Raw genomic sequence first — 22,116 nt, 5'->3', positions numbered from 1 at the left:
TACAACCCATCATATTGTTCTTGCCTGGAGAATCCCATGGATAGAGGAGCCTGTTGGGCTAAAGTCCATGGGGTCACAAAGAGTCGGACATGACTGAAGAAACTGATTACTTGGCACTTTGCAGACAGAAACTTTACTTTTCTTTCCCCTTTTTAAAAACATTTTAATTATTATTATTTTTATTATTGGAGTTTAATTTCTTTACATGGAACCTTTACTTTTCATCATGTTCTAATTATTTGGGTCACCCCCCCATGTCTACTCACACATTTCTTCCACTAGAAACTGAACCCCTTGAAAGCAGGTCTTCTTCATCTCTGAATCCTCAAAGGCTTATGTTCTCCTGCAATGCTCAGCCCCTTGTAGGCCCTCATGAAGTGCTCACTGGATGAACATGAATGGGTCATGTCCCTGGGGACTGCTCCTCACCTCTGGAATCCATGGCTGTTTTCCTTTTCAGTAGGAGCTCCCTTTGGAAGTGTGACGTATGTGTTTTTCGGGAAGACTGTACCCTTCCTCATCTTGGCCTTCCTGGCTCTTCTGGATGGAGGTGAGTCACCATAAGAGGCACCGGACAGGTGAGAGTCCCAGTCAGGTTGGAAATGGATTATGCTGTGGTGTCCAGGTAGACATGTCTGGGTGGATCGGGGGCTGCCCCATTGTAAGAAAGAGGGAAGCAGCTCAGGGAATTAGATCTGTAAGGAGCAGAGTACTGACACTGTGACCATCATTGGATCTTCCAACTAGTAAGTGGACACACTGAACTAGTTCTCTCTCTCTCTTCCTTTCTTAGCACTCCAACTCTGCATCCTACAGCCTTCTAAAGTCTCTCCTGAGGTGAGTGAACACCAAGCTCCATTGCCGACAGAGAGAGAATAGTTGAGTGCAGTGATCCAGGCTTGCCTGGACCATCCCTATTAAGCCACAAGGAGAAAGGGGAGTGGAGCTGGAGAAAGCTAGAACTGTCCTGGATGCCCAAGGGGGTTGTATTTAGGATCATGTTGGGGAACGGGAGGAAGTCTGGCTTGATATCGGACTGAGATGGAGGAAGGGCCTTATAAAGAGTCAGAGAAACCTTTCACAATGACAATGATGACTGCTACTACTGAGTCATATATAGTAATTCAGAACCAGGATAACAATGACATTGGGACCTGAGTATTCATAGTTATAACATCTTAACAGCTCAGAGGTAACGAAGACCTTGGAGGCCATCCAAACAACGTTCTCCCCCAGAGCAGCCTTACAGACTGTCATTCTGTAGCAGTTAAATATCAGAGTTGGTCTTTATCTGACTCCAAGACAGAAATGGCTCTGAGAAATTCATATCAGACTATGAAGAGAAATAAGAAAGTACAGACAATATGGGAAAGTTTGATCCAAAGATCTTGATTTTGTAGCCAAGTCAGACAGTACTGTTGGTATCCTTTGGGTGCGCTACTTGTGTTTGGTGTCTGAAGTGGGATTCAGTCTGTGGGGTCTACACCGTGAAAGTGAAAGTGTTAGTTGCTCAGTCATGTCCAAGTCTTTGCAACACCCTGGACTGTAGACTGCTAGAGTCCTCTATCCATGGAATTCCCCAGGCAAGAATACTGGAATGGGTTTCCGTTCCTTTCTCCAGGGATCTTCTGGACCCATGGTTCGAACCTGGGTTTCCTGAATTGCAGGCAAGTAATTAGTGTCAAAATTGAACTGAATTGTCAGGACATTCAGTTGGTCCAGAGAACTGGAGAATTCCTTGGTATGAAACCCCCACCCCTGTGGTATCAAAAGTATGACTAGAGAAATGATTGCCTTTTAGTACTTTTTGGAATAATTTTGATTTTTGGATGGTAACGTTCTACATATTTTTAAAAAGTGGTTCCTTTTCTGGCTGGCATACAGTTGTATGCATTCCATGTTTTATGCTATCGTCTGTGTTTGAGCATTTCAGTAATTTCCAGTATTTTGCAGATATGAATAGTGCTGCAATTAATAATCTTGTGAAAGTGAAAGTCGTTCAGTCGTGTCCAACTCTTTGTGACCCCATGTCGCGTGGACTATACAGTCCATGGAATTCTCTAGGCTAAATACTGGAGTGGGTAGCCTTTCCCTCCTCCAGGAGATCTTCCCAACCCAGGGATTGAACCCATGTCTCCCGCATTGTAGGCAGATTCTTTACCAGCTAAGCCACAAGGGAAGCCAAGAATACTGGAGTGGATAGCCTATCCCTTCTCCAGCGGATTTTCCAACCCAGGAATCAAACTGGGATCTCCTGCAGGCAGATTTTTTGCCAACTGACCTATTAGGGAAGCCTAATAATCTTGTCAGTTCAGTTCAGTTCAGTTCAGTTCAATCGCTCAGTCATGTCCAACTCTTTGTGACCCCATGAATCGCAGCACGCCAGGCCTCTCTGTCCATCGCCAACTCCCGGAGTTCACCTAAACTCATGTTCATTGAGTCGGTGATGCCATCCAGCCATCACATCCTCGGTCGTCCCCTTCTCCTCCTGCCCCCAATCCCTCCCAGCATCAGGGTCTTTTCCAATGAGTCAGCTCTTCGCATCAGGTGGCCAAAGTATTGGAGTTTCAGCCTCAGCATCAGTCCTTCCAATGAACACCCAGGACTGGTCTCCTTTAGAATGGACTGGTTGGATCTCCTTGCAGTCCAAGGGACTCTCAAGAGTCTTCTCCAACACCACAGCTCAAAAGCATCAATTCTTTGATGCTCAGCTTTCTTCACAGTCCAACTCTCACATCCATACATGACCACTGGAAAAACCATAGCCTTGACTAGACGGACCTTCATTGGCAAAGTAATATCTCTGCTTTTTAATGTACTATCTAGGTTGGTCATAACTTTCCTTCCAAGGAGTAAGCATCTTTTAATTTCATGGCTTCAGTCACCATCTGAGGTGATTTGGAGCCCCCCAAAATAAAGTCTGACACTGTTTCCATTGTTTCCCTATCTATTTGCCATGAAGTGATGGGACCAGATGCCATGATCTTCGTTTTCTGAATGTTGAGCTTTAAGCCAACTTTTTCACTCTCCTCTTTCACTTTCATTAAGAGGCTTTTTAGTTCTTCTTCACTTTCTGCCATAAGGGTGGTGTCATCTGCATATCTGAGGTTATTGATATTTCTCCCGGCAATCTTGACTTCAGAGTGTGCTTCTTCCAGCCCAGCTTTTCTCATGATGTACTCTGCATATAAGTTATATAAGCAGGATGACAATATACAGCCTTGACGTACTCCTTTCCTATTTGGAACCAGTCTGTTGTTCCATGTTCAGTTCTAACTGTTGTTTCCTGACCTGCATACAGATTTCTCAAGAGGCAGGTCATATGGTCTGGTATTCCCATCTCTTTCAGAATTTTCCACAGTTTATTGTGATCCACATAGTCAAAGCCTTTGGCATAGTCAATAAAGCAGAAATAGATGTTTTTCTGGAACTCTTTTGCTTTTTCCATGATCCAGCGGATGTTGGCAATTTGACCTCTGGTTCCTCTGCCTTTTCTAAAACCAGCTTGAACATCTGGAAGTTCACGGTTCATGTATTGCTGATAATCTTGTATATATGCATTTTCCTAAAATTGGAAGTAATCTTTAGAGTAAATTTCAAAAAGTAAGACTGTTGAGTCAAAAGGTTTATTGAACTTCTTTAGGTACATTTTATGATTTAGAATCTGCCTCTTTACTTTGAATTATATATGGGAGAAGGCATGATCTTTTTAGTTGTAGTATCTCTGAATATTATAATCCATCCCTGTGTGTATGCAGAGAGGGTTATCATATCAAAACTATTAAATCTATTTATCGAGTCAACCATTAAGCTATTAAAAAAATTTTATTGACGTGTAACTGATGTACAATGTTGTGTTAGTTTCAGGTGTACAGTAAAGTGAATCAGTTATACGTATACATATGTCCACTCGTTATTAGATTCTTTTCCCATATAGGTCATTACAGAGTACTGAGTAGACTTTCCTGCGGTATACAGTAGGTCCTTATTAGTTGTCTATTTTATATATAGTGGTGTATATGTGGTGATCTCAATCTCCTGTTTTATTTCTCCCCCACCCCTTTTACCCTGGTAACCATAAGTTTGTTTTCTACATCTGTAACTGCATTTCTGTTTTGTAGATAGCTTCATTTGTACCCTTTTTTAGATTCTACATGTGAGTGGTATCATATGGTATTTGTCTTTCACTTAGTCTGACAGTCTCTAGGTCCATCCATATTGCCGCAAGTGGCATCTTTTCATTCCTTTTTATGGCTGAGTAATATTCCATTGTGTATATATGTACCACATCTTCTCTATCCATTCCTCTGCTGATGGACATGTAGGTTGATTCCATGTCCTGGCCATTGTAAATAGTGCTGCGGTGAACACTGGAGTAAATAAACTACTAAATCAAGATAGAAAGTGGTAAATACCATGGATTAGGACATAGTGCTTAGGAAGTTTAAGAGGGAAAAGTTCCAGCTACTGAGTTAGGGAACACTGTGGATAAGAAGGGGCCATTTAAGCTTGACTTTGATGAATGCTTGAGGTTTGCACCTATTGGAAAAAGGAGGAAGGGAGTTTAGGGAAAGGTAACCATGACGACCAAGGGCTTGCTGGTATGCTTGGAAGGAATGTAGATGACTAAATATAGCTGGAATGGAGTTTTTTGAAGGACAGGCAGTGTTATAATTGGACAATCAGGCTGACATTTTAATCTATATATTCAGGCTTCTTTGGCAATGCCAGTCCAGTATGGCTCCACATTGTCAGAACAAAGCATTCAGAAGGCCTGAGCAGCTCTGTGAGTTGTCACCTCTGGGCTCACCTCTGGAGCTCAGTGATCTGCCTATGGTTATCCCTGGATAAATGTCAGTGCTGGGGAGATCAAGTGGAGGGGCTAGGCATCCAGACACCTGTTGTCCGGTGGCAGCCTTGCTGACAACCCATTCTGATCTGGTTGGTGGTCATTTGAAGGCAAGACTTAAGTCTGGAATATGTCGTCCACCCTTTGTGACCGCCTTTCACACGGGGGCCATGTGGTTGCCACCAGCTCACTCTGAGACTCTGGTGCGTCACTTCTCCTTCCGTGACCTGTGGGTGGCTGATCTCGGCAGTAAGGGAGCTGATGTAGGTGGTCTCTAAGGTCCTGCCTGCATGCTCTCAGATTCTGTGAAACAGGAGAGGCATACACACTGTATATGAAGTTTTTTTTTGTCCGTGTTCTCAGAGTGCCAAGGGGACTCCACTCCTCACGCTTCTCAGAGACCCTTATATCCTGGTGGCTGCAGGTAAGCTGACATTGCCTCCCTTTGGGAGGAAGGATCTGAGCTTCAGGACTGCCTCACGGGCTCACTGGACTGTCTCCCCAGGCTCCATCTGCTTTGCCAACATGGGGGTGGCCATGCTGGAGCCCACATTGCCTATCTGGATGCTGCAGACCATGTGTGCTCCTGAGTGGCAGTTAGGTAAGTGACCTTGGTCCTCAACGTTAATTTTGGCAGAGGTATGGGCCAGGGACCTTTTTTGAGGTCATTGGTAAGCATCATCAGGGCCAGATCTTGAGAGTCATAGAGGGACAGCATTCTTCCTTCATCAAATTACCTCTCCTGTCTGCATCTGTGAATCTGGCCTGATTGGGTAGGCAGTTCCTTCAAGAAGCAGTCCCCAGTACAGAGTGGGAGGGCTTGACAGGGGTGGTGGAGGGGCAACTCACCTAGCTGTGTGGATGAATGACTGCTCGTCAAATGACCTTGGCTTTTCCTTTCAGCTTCATTAATTAGCTATGCAAACTTGTACAAATCACATCAGCTTTCTGAGCTTCACTTTCCTATCACTAAAATGGCTATCAGAATACTAAGAGTTCAGAGGGTAAATCTGACCCTGATGCTGGGAAAGATTGATGGCAAAAGAAGAAGAGGGCAGCAGAGGATGTGATGGTTGGATGGCATCACTGACTCAATGGACACGAACTTGGGCACACTCCAGGAGATAGTAAGGGACAAGGAGGCTTGGCATGCTGCAGTCCATGGGATCACAAAGAGTCAGACATGACTTAGTGAATGAACAACTGAGGAATAAGTGACATAATCTGTGAAAATGCTTTTTACCTGTAGAATATTAGCAAGTACCACCATCACCATCATTGATATTGAGCTTGCCAAAAAGTTAGTTTGGGTTTTTCTGTGTTATGGAAAAACCCAAATGGGCTTTTTGATCAATCTTACAGTTTCATCTTTCCCACTCACTGTCCCCCAGATTACCCTTTTGCTTTTTTTTTTTTTTTTTTAACCTCTAGAAAGGTGCTAATGGAGTACACTCTACTGTGAGGGGGCCCTCCAGCTTCCTCTGCTCCACGGACAGATGTCTTCATGACTCATCTGAGGGAGGAGGCCCTGGATCTTTCCAGGAAGCCTAAGGAAAGGCAACAGAGAAGGTTATGTGCTGATCGCTCAGTCACTGCCGGGAGGAGAGCTTATGTGGCCAGAAGGGGAACTGATAAGGACCTAATATAGCTTAATGTGCAATGACAAGCACTAAATCTAAGCAAGGCTCCCAGCTGCACTCCTAGTGCCAAATTGGATTTTTCCAAGCTGCAGCTGCCTCTGACCATGATAATTAATTGAGTCGGTGCTCAATGCAAATAAACATCTCCTGCCCCAAGACTCCAGACGCTTGGGCTCTTGGGCAAACAGGCCACCAGCCATAGCTCAGAATGGGCCCTCCCCAACCCTTCTTCACCCCACAGGAATATTAAAAGCAAACTAGCCATCAGTCAGTAACTGGTGAGTTGCTGACTTTGGGTTTATTTGTAATCACCCTGACAGTTTCTGTTAGGGTGCACTGTTTCCAGTCAGGATACAGAAAAACAGAGAGAGAGGCTGGTGAGACCCAGTGAAATGCACAGGCTTGATGTCAGACAGTGTCTTGTGTAGGCAAGGCTGCGGTAGAAAGTGCTCAGGAGAGTGAGTGAAAGACTGAGGAGGTCTTGTCCTCCACCATCCCTTACAACTTTCTTCAGTGCCCTCTGCATCTGTAAGGCTAAATACAGAGGTTCTCACCTGGAGAGTGTATTAAAATTCAGATTGCAGTTCCCTTCCAACAATTCAGTAGAAACAAGTTGCATTCCTGGTAAGTTTTCCGATGATGCTGATATGGCGTCAGTGACCACACAGAAAAAGACTGCTCTCCATGCAGACCTTTCTCCAAATTGTTGGGAGGAACAATTTGTAGCCTGTGGCTGAACACTCTCCCAGTGGCCCGCTGTGTGCCCACTACTCTCACCCAGTGGAGGAAAAAGCTCAGGCTTTGGAAATATGCCCACCTGCGTTGAAACCCTGACTCGACCACTTACTGGGTGTGTCCTTGGATAAGTTACTTAATGTCTTCAAACTCCAGTTTTTTTTTTTTTTTTTTTTTTTAATGGAGGCACTTTTCTGGTTGTTTTCAGGGTTAAATAGACTTATGTATTCTAAGGGCTTCCCAGGTGGCGCTAGTGGTAAAGAATCTGCCTGCCAATGCAGGAGACACAAGAGATTCGTCGATGCCTGGGTCGGGAAGACACCCTGGAGTAGGAAACAGCAACCCACACCAGTATTCTTGCCTTGAAAATCCCATAGACAGAGGAGCCTGGAAGGCTACAGTTCATGGGGCTGCAAAGAGTCGGACACAACTTAGTGCGCCCACACACATATTCTAAAGGCATTAGCATGGTGCTTGGGATAGAGTATATACTCAGGCAATAAAACCCCTTTCTGTTTTCATCATTGTTTTTGTTGAAATCACTTTAGCAGTCACAGCTATGTGTAATCCCCAACCCTTGAAGATACGCTGTGAAATATATCTGTAGAGATACAGTATGGAACACCTCATTTGCACAAAATGCTACTGAATTGCAAGTTACACTCAGATCCTAAAGAACAAACGACGTTGGTTGAGGAAAATTTCATTCAGGAAATCCCACATCACTTGAAATGATGTCAAGCAGATGGATCTAGCAGGCCTGTGGTCTTCCTGCTAGTGCCCATTTCCAGATATGAGGCAAACAATTGAGTGGTTGTTGTTTAGCTGCTAAATCATGTCTGACTCTTTTGTGACCCCTGACTGTAACACGCCAGGCTTCTCTGTCTATGGGATTTCCAAGGCAAGAATACTGGAGTGGGTTGCTGTTTCCTTCTCCAGGGGATCTCCCTGATCCAGGGATCAAACCCAAATTTACTGGATTGGCAGGCAGGTTCTTTACCACTGAGCTACCTGGGAAGCCTCAAACAATTGAGTAGCTATACCATTAATTTTTTTTAAAGCAATGAAACATAAATACATGGTTACAGTTTGAAACAGATTGCCACCTGCACAGATAGACTAGACAAATATATTAAAGTGTGTTTCACCTCCAGTCCATAGAAGAGGATATTAAAAGTAAACAAGACATCAGCCAGTAACTGCTGAACTATTGACTTTTGGTTTATTTGTAATCATCATGTCAGTTTCTATTAGCACTTTTTCCCTTCCATACAGAGAGACAGAGGGAAGCTAGTAAGACTGAAGGAAACTCATGCTGCTGATTCCATGCAGCTCTTTATCCCAGAGCCATCTGTGCTGCCACACTGCTGGTGTGGGTGGTGGAAGCACCTGCCGTCAGAGGGAGAAGGTCTGGGTTCAAGCCTTGAGCGTGCTACCCACTGGTTACGGTGGTGCTAGTTAAGGATGATACTCAGGGGGGCACTTACTCTGTTCCAGGAGCCTTGCCAAACGGTTGTTTTACGTTAATGGTCACTTATGCCTGGTTGCTAGCCTGTCTGGTAGGAATTATTATTCTCACATTTCAGAGATTTCTTAATCTCTACCAATTTTCCACTGCCCTCCTAAATCCTGGGCCCTGTGGAAGTCTCTGCCACAGGCAAGTGTCCCTATTTGTTGGGGTCCTTTAAGGGACTGGAACCTGGTGGTCCGGAGTCAACGATAAGAAAGTGAAAGAGAGAGCTGGAGGGAGGGGGAGAGAGAGAGAAAGACAGACAGACATGGGGACCCAAACTCTGATGGAGCAAAAGTGCTTTAATGATCTTTCTGTGAGTATATATAGGCTGTTGTACAAGAAATTTCTTTTGACAATGATAAAGATCAGAAAACCAAATGGACAGCAACCGTTATCAAGGGAACAAGGGATTAATAATGGTCACCAGGCCAGGAGACAATCCATATCTCAAGAAAGAGGATCGAAACTAAGCACTTTTGTCGTAAAGAGAATGTTTACTGAAGGAGATTCAAGCCTGTCTCGCATAATGACCTCAGTCCTGGGAGCAGCTTGCTGTTCCACTGATAAGGAACAGAGGACTTATGAGAAACAGCACGTAGGAATCCTCCTATTAAACACTCCCTGATAATTCCCCCTTATTTATAATATTTGTAAAAAGGGTTCTGACCATTAGAGTTTGTTTAGTTTTAACAATTTTTGCATGAAGGCAACACTAGATGACAAATATAGTTGTCAAGACAACCACCAAAATTACAGTTCCAGACCCGATGCTGTGAGTAATGCTTTGGAACCATCCGCGTGGGTCTAGCCCAGATAGTTGATCAGCTAGTTGTTCAGCTAAAGTTTCCAAATTAGTGGAAGAGGGCAGATTATTAGAAAAGGTTTCAAAGATCTCTTTTTGTAATAATTGTACATTCAGAGAGGCATTATCATGTATGTTTTGTAAATGAAATTTGGTTTGTTCCCAGTTGTAGGTGCTATTATTGAATTGAATAGGAATAACACAAAATTGAGTAGAATTCCAATCACATTTTAGCATCACCATTTTTGTACATCTGTTAATTGATCTCCAACCCATTTGATGGCTGTTTTTAATTCCTGTATTTCATCTTGAATATCCTCATCTATCTGAGCCTGAGTGGCCCTCATAGTATGAGCATCTTTAGTCTAGTTTTGGATAAAATTATGTGTTTGAATTGAGGTTTGTAAAACAACGCCTGTGATGGCAGCTGTGGTGCAAATAGCTATTAATCCCAAAATGCCAAGAATCAGCCATCCAATGAATTGTTTAGATCGCTGGAGCAATTTAGTAAGTAACCGCGAAGCAAGTCCAGCCATGGGACCTTCTTCCCAGGGCCGCTGGAGATTTATTGGTAACCACAGACTATGTCAAGATCGAAGAATCAAAAGAGATTCATTTCTTAAGGAAACAGAAGAGCTAAGACAAGTATATAATTTGCAATTTATACAAGTTACAGAATGTAAAGTCTTATTGAATTGTAAATTTCCTATAGCTACAACAAAAGCAAGTGGAACACAGGCTTGTATGAAATATGATTGATTATAGGGAAAGAAATAATTACTGTGACTATGATTGGTACCTGTGAAATGTCCAGTCTAAGTCCCAAGTTCTTCGGTGCTCGCAGCAATTTTCCAGATGTCCCATTGTTTAGGCCCAATCTGTTTATCGAGGATGATTTGAGGGCGAGAAGGTGGTATTTCACCATCCAGCCAGCCAAGGAGTCCTTTTCATGGAAGTGTTTCATTGAACTGTTGGTAATCTTCTATGCTACTTGGTAGTGTAGTCACACATAGTGCTGTTAATATCATCTGAGCAGCTAGATACCCACATATCGTGGGGTCCCCAATCAACAGTGGTGTAATTGGCCATAAACATTAATTTCCCTGATTTAGCTTGACATTTATCTCAATAAACAGAAGTATATCTAAAGTCTTTATAAGTAAACCCCTTACATTTTAACTTTTGCCCTTTTCCTAGAGTTCTGGTAGTATTGAAATGGTTTTTATAAAAGGACAGGACAGTAAACAGTCCAAACAATGTGTAGAAGTTCCTTTTTTGGGGGCAGGACGAAAGCCCATGTTTGTCGACTAACATTAATACATAATTTTGTTGGGCCCATGCATAAAGGAAGGATTTCATAGCCTAGAGAAATGTTAATTAGTCTTCCTTCTTTCTCAGGATGGGTGGACCCCTCCAAGCTCCATGGAGGGGGCTTATGTGTTCAGTCATTAGTGGATACAGTTGGTCCTATATCTGTCCATTCTATAACCTACAATAAAAAGGGGGGTTTGGGGTACATGTCCAGTTTTGATGCAGGATACAGGATGCTTGGGGCTGGTGTACTGGGATGACCCAGAGGGATGGTATGGGGAGGGAGGTGGGAGGGGGTTCAGGATGGGGAGCACGTGTGCACCTGTGGTGGATTCGTGTTGATGTATGGCAAAACCAATACCATATTGTAAAGTAATTAGCCTCCAATTAAAATAAATAAATTTAAATGTAAAAAAACAACAAAAAAAGGGGGGGTTTGGTATATAAGCCCAATAAGTGTGATCAATCAAGTCAGCCTGAGCAGGGGAAGCAAAAGCAAGCAAAGCAAGCATAGCAACAAAAATATTTTCAGGATTCCAAGGCATTCCCTACTGAGAAATCAGATTTTCAACTTGGTTAGTAAGGGTTTTTATCTGTCTCCAAGTAGAGAGTTCATAAGGACGATGACGTCAAGTGTGGCGTTTTTTGGAAATTTTTAAAGCCGCCATGGCTTATATTGGAATTTCTTCCTCCTGGGGTTTTTGCTATTTCGTCTCTAGTTTGAATGTTGGGGGCCCCCTTAGGTCGAATCTTCCGAAGAGGAAGCCATGTGAGTTCGTTGGATCCATCTGGAGAAATAGAAGCATACCCCTTTCCCTGTAAGATTAGTTTCCTAGATTTCCATTGATTAGTTAACCCATCTTGATAGCAAATGGGCAGAGGAAGGGAGATGTCCTTCAATGTCTTGAAATGTTTTTCTGCTTTTGTCAAAATATCTCCTTGCAGTAAGTTTAAAAAATTTAAAACAAATAAAGCTATATTAACAATAGTTATAGGCTTAAAGAATATATTGCGTTGGAATCTAGTAAAGTCTGCTCTGGATAAGGAAGATAAAAGTGTTCCTGTGTATTCCCCCTTATTTAATTTTTTATTTGTAGTTTCAGTTTGTAATGTGTTTGTTTAACTATGTCTTGTGTTTGTGGATTATAAGGAATATCTGTAACCTGTTTAATAGAGAATGAATGTAAAAACTGTTTGAACTGCTTAGAAATATAGGCAGGGTCATTGTCTGTTTTTATAGAATTAGGTGTTCTCATTATTGCAAAGTAAGGTAACAGGTGGATTATAACATGTTGTGTAGTTTCACCTTAGAGAGGTGTGGCCCATATAAAAGAAGAATTTGTATCGACTGAGACAAGTAAGAAGGAAGAGGAAGAAAGTTCAGGGCAATGAGTTACAGCCATTTGACATAAGATTCTCTTTCATTTGTCATAAATGAAATTTTTTATATTTTTGTATTCATCATTTTATTTGCCACTTCTTATATCTTTTTATTAAAAGCATATATCTTACTTTTCTTTAGCAACTATGAAGTGTCTTGTATATTAGCATTTTATAGATTGGTGAATATATTTATTATATATTATATTATATTATATATTTTTCTATATAATATATATATATTTATTAATAGTCTAAAATCTCTTTAGTTTTCCTGTAAGAAAAACTTTTTGTAAGAGGAAGTTAGTGTTCAGTAATTAATGTTTTAAAATCTTACTTTATTTGGAAATGACCTAGCTATTTAATAAACTTTTATCATTTAGTTTAGTACAATTCTAGAAATTTAAGTTACCCCAATCCTAAGAGATTATTTTAGATAGACTTTTTAAAATATAATTATTTTTAATAGAGTTTATCTAAAAGTTTTCATCTCATTTATATATTTATATATATATAGTTACTTTTTTGTTGACAAATTTAGTTTTACCTTAAACCTAGGCATAATAAAAGTATTATACAATGTTGATGACTTAACACATGTCTTAGTTAGATTGGCAAATAATTATATTTAAATTATATTTATATTTAAATAAGCATTATATTTAATATTGAATATTTTTCAGTTCATGTGAACTTGAATTTAAATAGAGCTCATTAACTTCATATTATCCAAAAACAAAGACATACATTGAGACATAGATAATTTTAGATAGACAGGCAGACATAGTTTTCTGCTTGAAATTTAAAATATCTTATATATATATATATACACACACACACATATATATATATATATATATATATATTTTTTTTTTTTTCCCTGAGTTCCACGAATTTGTTTATGGCTGGAGTCCCAGATAGAGTGGGCTGTGTATCCCAAGGACATGATAAGAGTTAACTTTAGGTTTTTTCTTAGGCCTGTTTTTGTTTCCCAGGCAAAATTGGAGCTCCAAAAAAGTATTTTAACAAGTTAACCTTTTCCTAACTGCATGTGTAAGAAAACCAGTTTTAAAAAAGATTTTATTTTAGTCAGTTTTTTCTGGATTATAAAGAATATCATGGCCATTCAGTGTCAAAAATATCATTTCTCCTTTTTGTAGTTACAGTATATTATTAACGATATATGCATGAGGGAATTGCTGTCACATTGGAAGTAAAGTCTTGGCTACAAAATTTTGACAAATAGTAGGACTGTTAAGCATACCTTGAGATAATACAGTCTATTGAAATCTCTTATGAGGCCCTATGTGATTAGGGAAAGGGAAAGAGAAAGTGAATCTCTCTGTCTAAAGGGTGTAAAGTTATATTAAAAAAGGTATATTAAAAAAGCAATCTTGTAAATCAGTAATAATAATGTGACAGTTTTGAGGAATAGTAGTAGGTGATGGGATCCCTGGTTGTAAGCACCCATAGGTTTTATAGATGCATTAACTTTTATAAGGTCTGTTAAGAGATGCCATTTGTTAGATTTCTTTTTTATAACAAAAATAGGAGAGTTCCAAGGAGAGCAAGATTCCTCAATATGTTTTAATTCTAATTGTGTGCCTATAAGTTCTTTAGCAGCCTGTAATTTTTCTTTCATAAGGGGCCATTGCTCTGTCCAAATAGGCTATCATTTTTCCAAGTTATTTTAATAATTGCTTTGTTTGTTAAATGAGCAGTGGCCCTTAGGAAAAATGTGGAATGTATATCTGAATTTGCCATTGTATAAGTCCCTTCTTATTAGATTAAGGGGTGTATCTATCACATAAGGTCTTAATGTTGCAGGCTGGCCTTTTGGTCCTTCATATGGGTAGATTTGAACATTTTGATAAATTTCTTGTACTTTGATTTGAGAATTTCTGCAATTTGGCAAGAGATTTTTTTGTATAGGCCAGAATTTGGGCCATAAGTGTTTGGAAATCATAGTAATATTAATATTAGATCCAGTGTCGAGGAGACCAGAAAATTTTGTATCATTAATTTTGATATTTATATTTGGTTGGGCATATTCAGATACCAATGATGTCCATAAAGATTGTTTTTGATCTGTACTGCCAAATCCGCTTGCCTGTATGTTATTAGAGGAGTTAATAGAAATGTAAGGTAAAAGAAGTAATTGAGCAATTTTGTCTCCCTTTTTGAATTGTCATAGAATCTGAGATGACATCATAATTTGAATCTCTCCTTTATAATTTGAATCAATTATTCCAGGATGAAGAGTAATTCCTTCAGAAGTCAAACTAGATTGGCCAAGTAAAAGACCAAAGGTTTGTGGGGGCAAGGGTCCAAAAAGTCCGGTAGGTATTTTAGAAGGGACTGCTTGAGGGTAAAGGAAAAAATTACTTAAGGCTGGTATATCGACGGCAGTACCGCCAGATCTTGAGGGTTTAAAGGAAAAGATTGAATTTGCCCCTGGTTTTTGTTGAAGGGGACCTGGGGGGTCCCCTGCTTGGAGTTTCCTGGAAAAGGTTTTCTTTCAATATCAAATTTAGATTTACAGTATTTGGCCCAATGCATTCCTCTATGGCAGCGAGGGCAGATTCTTGGAAGTATTTTATTAGCCGTCTTAGGGCAGTCCCCTTTTAAATGGTTTTTATCTCCACATGTAAAGCATCCTTCATTTCCCTTTCTAAAGGCAGCAGCCATTGTCTCAGCTAGCATTTGCATCTTTTGAGTTTCTGATCCAAGATTGCGACAAGCCTTCAAATAATCAATTATAGTCCCAGTCTCACGAATTGGAGCGATAGATTTTTGACATTCCTGATTTGCATTCTCATAAGCAAGTAATTTCTCTAGCTGTTTTTTTGTTTGTTTGTTTCTTCTCCAATTACAGTATGGGAAATAGCAGTTTCTAATCTAGTTAAAAAATCACCATAATTTTCATTAGGTCCTTGTAATATTTTAGTGTAGCTACCTGTAGGCTCTTCTTGAGGAGTAATTCGATCCCAAGCTTCAAGGGCCACTGTTTTTAATTGTTCATGCAACAAGGGAGGGCATTGTATTTGAGCTTCTATGGTATCAACTTGTCTGGCATCAGTTAACATTTCAAAAGTAATTTGGTTTGGGGGAGTGCCAGCTTGAGCATTATTGTTAGCATGATCTCTGGCTATATCATAAAACCACATTGTCCATTGAAGATATTCTCCTGGTTTAAGCGAGCTTTTATTAAAGTTCACCAATCATAGGGAATAAAGTTTCCAATAGAAGATGCCACAACATTTAGAAGCTCTTTAGTAAAAGGCGAATGCGGGCCATACATAGTTACAGCCTTTTTCATTTGTTGCATGTAAAAAAGATTAATACCATCATATTGAGGTATTATGTGCCCTTGAGCCTCAGGATTTCTTCAAACTGGAAAGACGGAGAAACCATCAGTGTCAGAAACTTGTGATTGCAAAGCCAGTAATTCAGAGAGCCTCTGTTGTGGAGGAGAGAGAGTAAGTGCCAATTTTTTGCAAGTATGAGTCTGTGTTAAGGACGTATCATTATTATCTAAACAAGTATTGCCGGTTTTGGTGTCAAAAGTGTCTCAAGAGAGTCGTTGTTAGAATCATTAGGTTCTGGCAAAGGAGAGACTTTTGGATTTGTGCCTGCTGGCAGAGGAGGAGCACCTGGTTCAGCCAGGGCAGGGCTTGTAGGGAAATTTTGAAATATTTTATGTTGTTTTAATTGGGCCTTTTGTAAAGTTTTATCATTTAATTTATATTCATGTAATAAGTGTTCTGTCTGTTGTCGAATATTGGGAGGGCTAGAATTTACCTTGAAATGGCAGAATTACAGCTTTAATGAGAGCCCCTTAGGGGCCAGAAATCAATTGGAATATTTTATCCTTGCCTGGCGGCTCATTCAACATTTTCTTTGACTCAGTGCCAAATTTCTAAATCAAAACTACCTTTATAAGGGAACCAAGGATTACACTCAACCATTGTTTGAAAGCAAGACTCTATTCATTGGCGCGAAACCAAAAGTCCCTGAGCTTTAAACAAATGGTGAAGTAACGTAGAGAAATGATGGGGCTTTCCAGCCGTTTGACCCGTGTCTTAGTACTTACCGACCTCAATAGGTCTCTTGAGTCACTCTGTCAGAAATGCCAGGTATACCAGAGTCCCTGTTCTGGGCGACACTTGTTGGGGTCCTTTAATGGACCGGAACCTGGTGGTCCGGAGTCAATGATAAGAAACTGAAAGAGAGAGCTGGAGGGAGGGGGAGAGAGAGAGAGAAAGAAAGAAAGACACAGGGACCCAAACTCTGATGGAGCAAAGGTGCTTTAATGATCTTTCTGTGAGTATATATAGGCTGTTGTACAAGAAATTTCTTTCGACAATGATAAAGATCAGAAAACCAAATGGACAGCAACCGTTACCAAGGGAATAAGGGATTAATAATGGTCACCAGGCCAGGAGACAATCCATATCTCAAGAAAGAAGATCGAGACTAAGCACTTTTGTCGTAAAGAGAATGTTTACTGAAGGAGATTCAAGCCTGTCTCACATAATGACCTCAGTCCTGGGAGCAGCTTGCTGTTCCACTGATAAAGAACAGAGGACTTATGAGAAACAGCACGTAGGAATCCTCCTGTTGAACACTCCCTGATACCTATGCCCTCAGCCTCTTCTCTGAACACTTCTTTCATCTTCTTGTCCTAAGACCTAAATGTTTTCTAAGAACACCATTTTCCCACACTCCCATTGATGGAAGTTCTGGGGCTTCCCTGGTGGTTTAGATGGTAAAGAATCCACCTGAAAAGCAGGAAACCCAGGAAGATCCCCTGAAGAAGGGAATGGCAAACCCACTCCAGTATTCTTTCCTGGAGAATCCCGTGGACAGAGGAGACTGGTGGGTTACAGTCCATGGGGTCACAAATCATCAGACACGACTGAGTGACTAAGCGCGTGCATGTGTGCATGCACACACACACACACATTCCTTTAGACTTGGCTTTCTTTTGCTGTTTCTAAGTCATTTCTTCCTCATTTTCTTTCAACCCTGATTCCCAGGGACTTCCCTGGTGGTCCAATGGTTAAGACTTTGTGCTTCTAAAGGCATGGTGCAGAGGTTAGATAGATCCCTGGTCAAGGAACGAAGACCCCACTGGTTCATGCTGCCTGGTACAGCCTTGAAGAAAAAAAGACCCTAATTCCATTGAAGATCATGTCATCAGATTGTACCACCCCACCCCTCTTCATCGCAATTATCTACTGATCCCTGAGGTATCCCTTCTTTTTCATTAAATCCACCAACATCTGGTTCATATTCTTTTCACCTTTACTCCTGTCACCACTATTGATGACTTTAGTATCCAGGTGGATAACTCTACCAACATCTCAGCCTGTTCCTTAATCTACTTTCTTGCAATGATCTTCTCTCCACAATAACCAATCAAACGTTTCTGTAATGTGGACCTTGAAATTAACATTAATTGAAACACCTCTGAAATGTCAACTCCAGGTTATCACCTTCCGTATTCCCTGCTCAGATCTTCTGATCAGTATCAGTCCAGTTGCTCAGTCATGTCCAGCTCTTTGTGACACTATGGACTACAGCATGCCAGCCCTCCCTGTCCATCACCAACTCCAGGAGTTTACTCAAACTCATGTCCATTGAGTCGGTGATGCCATCCAACCATCTCATCCTGTCATCTCCTTCTCCTCCTGCCTTCAATCTTTCCCAGCATCAGGGTCTTTTCAGATGAATCAGCTCTTTGCGTCAGGTGGCCAAAGTATTGAAGTTTCAGCTTCAACACCAGTCCTTCCAATGAACATTCAGGACTGATTTCCTTTAGGATGGACTGGTTGGATCTCCTTGCACTCCAAGGGACTCTCAAGAGTCTTTTCCAATACCACGAGGGGATTAGGTCTTCTAAGATCCTTATATTAACACATTTTGGCTACACTGAGATCAGCAGTCCATTCAGTTCTTTCTCTGTTTACATCACTACTCGTGTGTTCACTTCTTTCTTATTTATTTATTGGCTGTGAGGCATGTGGGATCTTAGTTCTCCAGCTAGGGATTGAACTCATATCCTCAGCATCAGAAACACAGAGTCTTAATCTCCAGACCACCAGAGAAGTCCCTGCACTTCTTTCTTTACTCAGTTTGGAGTTCATATGATGAATCCACATCCATCATTAATGTCACTCCTTTGAAAGCATTGTTAATGCCTTTGTCCCATCTGCTCTTCCTCTGAGATTGTCACATGAGAAGTCTTAAGTCTCGTTAAGTCTATCTGGTTGCCCGCTCGTTGCCTGCACCTGAGCAGTGAAATGGGGCTATAGGAAACACATACTTGGCTATTGGTTTCACCTTGTATCGATGGCCATAAATCTAAAATTAAAAAAAAAAAAAAAAAAGAAATGAAAAAATTTTTAAAAGGACAAGGGAAAAAAAAAAAAGGCCATGAATCTAAAGTGGACTTTCACACTATCACATTTAAAATAATCTTTTTTTTAAGTCCCTAGTTTCATTCTTCCTACTTTTTGAAAGGACTGGCTTACACTATTCCATTCAAACCTCCTCCACATTCTCATCCGTTCACCTCATCATTCTCAACTCCTAGTCATTCACTGAGGAAATAGAAGCAACAAAAAGGGACCTTGCATGTTCTCATCACTAGATATACTTGGACCTGTGTGCACATCTAGGGCCTTCTCTGTATGGTTGAAATGTTCCAACTCCTTCAGAGGCCAAACTTCTTTTTTATTTTCTTTCCTTTTGTTTTCCTTTCCCGTCTGGATTCCATCTCCTCTCATCTATTTAACTGGCTACTATCACCTTTGCAATCACCTCCTCTTTTGTTGACCTTAAAGGAAGGAGTCCCTGAAGGCTCAGACCATAGATGCGTGTTCTCTCTCTGATCTTTCATGGGTCATCCCAGCCATTCCCCTGGCTTTAAGAATTGAATTGGTAGGGACTTCCTTGGTGGTCCGCATTCCAAGGCCAAATTTGCATGTTACTCCAGGTGTTTCTTGACTTCTTACTTTTGCATTCCAGTCCCCTATAATGAAAAGGATATTTTTTTTGGGGTGTTAGTTCTAAAAGGTCTTGTAGGTCTTCATAAAACCGTTCAACTTCAGTTTCTTCAGCATTACTGGTTGGGCATAGACTTGGATAACTGATATTGAATGGTTTGCCTTGGAAGTGAACAGAGATCATTCTGTCGTTTTTGAGACTGCATCCAAGTACTGCATTTCGGACTCTTTTGTTGACCATCATGGCTACTCCATTTCTTCTGAGGGATTCCTGCCCGCAGTAGTAGATATAATGGTCATCTGAGTGAAATTCACCCATTCCAGTCCATTTCAGTTCGCTGATTCCTAGAATGTCGACGTTCACCCTTGCCATCTCTTGTTTGACCACTTCCAATTTGCCTTGATTCATGGACCTGACATTCCAGGTTCCTATGCAATATTGCTCTTTACAGCATCAGATCTTGCTTCTATCACCAGTCACATGCACAACTGGGTATTGTTTTTGCTTTGGCTCCATCCCTTCATTCTTTATGGAGTTATTTCTCCACTGATCTCCAGTAGCATACTGGGCACCTAATGACTTGGGGGAGTTCCTCTTTTGGTATCCTATCATTTTGCCTTTTCATACTGTTCATGGGGTTCTCAAGGCAAGAATACTGAAGTGGCTTGCCATTCTCTTCTCAAGTGGGCCACATTCTGTCCAACAACACAAGAGAAGACTCTACACATGGACATCACCAGATGGTCAACACCGAAATCAGATTGATTATATTCTTTGCAGCCAAAGATGGAGAAGCTGTATACAGTCAACAAAAACAAGACCAGGAGCTGACTGTGGCTCAGATCATGAACTCCTTATTGCCAAATTCAGACTCAAATTGAAGAAAGTAGGGAAAACCGCTAGACCATTCAGGTATGACCTAAATCAAATCCCTTATGATTATACAGTGGAAGTGAGAAATAGATTTAAGGGACGAGATCTGATAGATAGAGTGCCTGATGAACTATGGAATGAGGTACGTGACATTGTACAGGAGACAGGTTTCAAGACCATCCCCATGGAAAAGAAATGCAAAAAAGCAAAATGGCTGTCTGGGGAGGCCTTACAAATAGCTGTGAAAAGAAGAGAGTCGAAAAGCAAAGGAGAAAAGGAAAGATATAAGCATCTGAATGCAGAGTTCCAAAGAATAGCAAGAAGAGATAAGAAAGCCGTCTTCAGTGATCAATGCAAAGAAATAGAGGAAAACAACAGAATGGGAAAGACTAGAGATCTCTTCAAGAAAATTAGAGATACCAAGGGAACATTTCATGCAAAGATGGGCTCGATAAAGGACAGAAATGGTCTGGACCTAACAAGCAGAAGATATTAAGAAGAGGTGAAAAGAATACACAGAAGAACTGTACAAAAAAGATCTTAATGACCCAGATAATCATGATGATGTGATCACTCATCTAGAGCCAGACATCTTGGAATGTGAAGTCAAGTGGGCCTTAGAAAGTATCACTAGAAACAAAGCTAGTGGAGGTGATGGAATTCCAGTTGAGCTGTTTCAAATCCTGAAAGATGATGCTGCGAAAGCACTGCACTCAATATGCCAGCAAATTTGGAAAACGCAGCAGTGGCCACAGGACTGGAAAAGGTCCGTTTTCATTCCAATCTCAAAGAAAGGCAATGCCAAAGAATGCTCAAACTACTGCACAATTGCACTCATCTCACATGCTAGTAAAGTAATGCTCAAAATTCTCCAAGCCAGGCTTCAGCAATATGTGAACGGTGAACTCCCTGATGTTCAAGCTGATTTTAGAAAAGGCAGAGGAACCAGAGATCAAATTGCCAACATCCACTGGATCATGGAAAAAGCAAGAGAGTTCCAGAAAAACATCTATTTCTGCTTTATTGACTATGCCAAAGCCTTTGACTGTGTGGATCACAATAAACTGGAAAATTCTGAGAGAGATGGGAATACCAGACCACCTAACCTGCCTCTTGAGAAATCTGTATGCAGGTCAGGAAGCAACAGTTAGAACTGGACATGGAACAACAGACTGGTTCCAAATAGGAAAAGGAGTATGGCAAGGCTGTATATTGTCACCCTGCTTATTTACCTTCTATGCAGAGTACATCATGAGAAATGCTGGACTGGAAGAAACACAAGCTGGAATCAAGATTGCCGGGAAAAATATCAATAACCTCAGATATGCAGGTGACACCACCCTTATGGCAGAAAGTGAAGAGGAGCTAAAAAGCCTCTTGATGAAAGTGAAAGAGGAGAGTGAAAAAGTTGGCTTAAAGCTCAACATTCAGAAAACGAAGATCATGGTATCTGGTCCCATCACTTCATGGCAAATAGATGGGGAAACAGTAGAAACAGTGTCAGACTTTATCTTTTTGGGCTCCAAAATCACTGCAGATGGTGACTGTAGCCATGAAATTAAAAGATGTTTACTCCTTGGAAGAAAAGTTATGACCAACCTAGATAGCATATTCAAAAGCAGAGACATTACTTTGCCAACTAAGGTCTGTCTAGTCAAGGCTATGGTTTTTCCTGTGGTCATGTATGGATGTGAGAGTTGGACTGTGAAGAAGGCTGAGCGCCAAAGAATTGATGCTTTTGAACTGTGGTGTTGGAGAAGACTCTTGAGAGTCCCTTGGACTGCAAGGAGATCCAAGCAGTCCATTCTGAAGGAGCTCAGCCCTGGGATTTCTTTGGAAGGAATGATGCTAAAGCTGAAACTCCAGTACTTTGGCCACCTCATGCGAAGAGTTGACTCATTGGAAAAGACTCTGATGCTGGGAGGGATTGGGGGCAGGAGGAGAAGGGGACGACCAAGGATGAGATGGCTGGATGGCATCACGGACTCGATGGACGTGAGTC

The 22,116-nt window shown here is 41.0% G+C and overlaps 1 protein-coding gene across 2 annotated transcripts in view; it reads left to right on the top strand.

Moving 5' to 3' along the window:
* Positions 1 to 22,116, top strand: part of SLC18A1 (solute carrier family 18 member A1) — a 43,070-nt gene that overhangs the window by 11,906 nt on the left and 9,048 nt on the right. For both annotated transcript variants that reach the window (XM_040239160.1, XM_040239155.1), the window contains exons 6-9: positions 461 to 550; positions 794 to 837; positions 5,213 to 5,273; positions 5,355 to 5,450. In XM_040239160.1, the coding sequence (XP_040095094.1) occupies positions 461 to 550; positions 794 to 837; positions 5,213 to 5,273; positions 5,355 to 5,450 (291 nt within the window). The remainder of the gene's footprint in view (positions 1 to 460; positions 551 to 793; positions 838 to 5,212; positions 5,274 to 5,354; positions 5,451 to 22,116) is intronic.

This window comes from Oryx dammah, unplaced genomic scaffold, assembly GCF_014754425.2.
Source record: "Oryx dammah isolate SB20612 unplaced genomic scaffold, SCBI_Odam_1.1 HiC_scaffold_1, whole genome shotgun sequence".
In the NCBI taxonomy this organism is placed as follows: domain Eukaryota; kingdom Metazoa; phylum Chordata; class Mammalia; order Artiodactyla; family Bovidae; genus Oryx; species Oryx dammah.
This window is presented reverse-complemented; position numbering and strand designations above follow the sequence as displayed.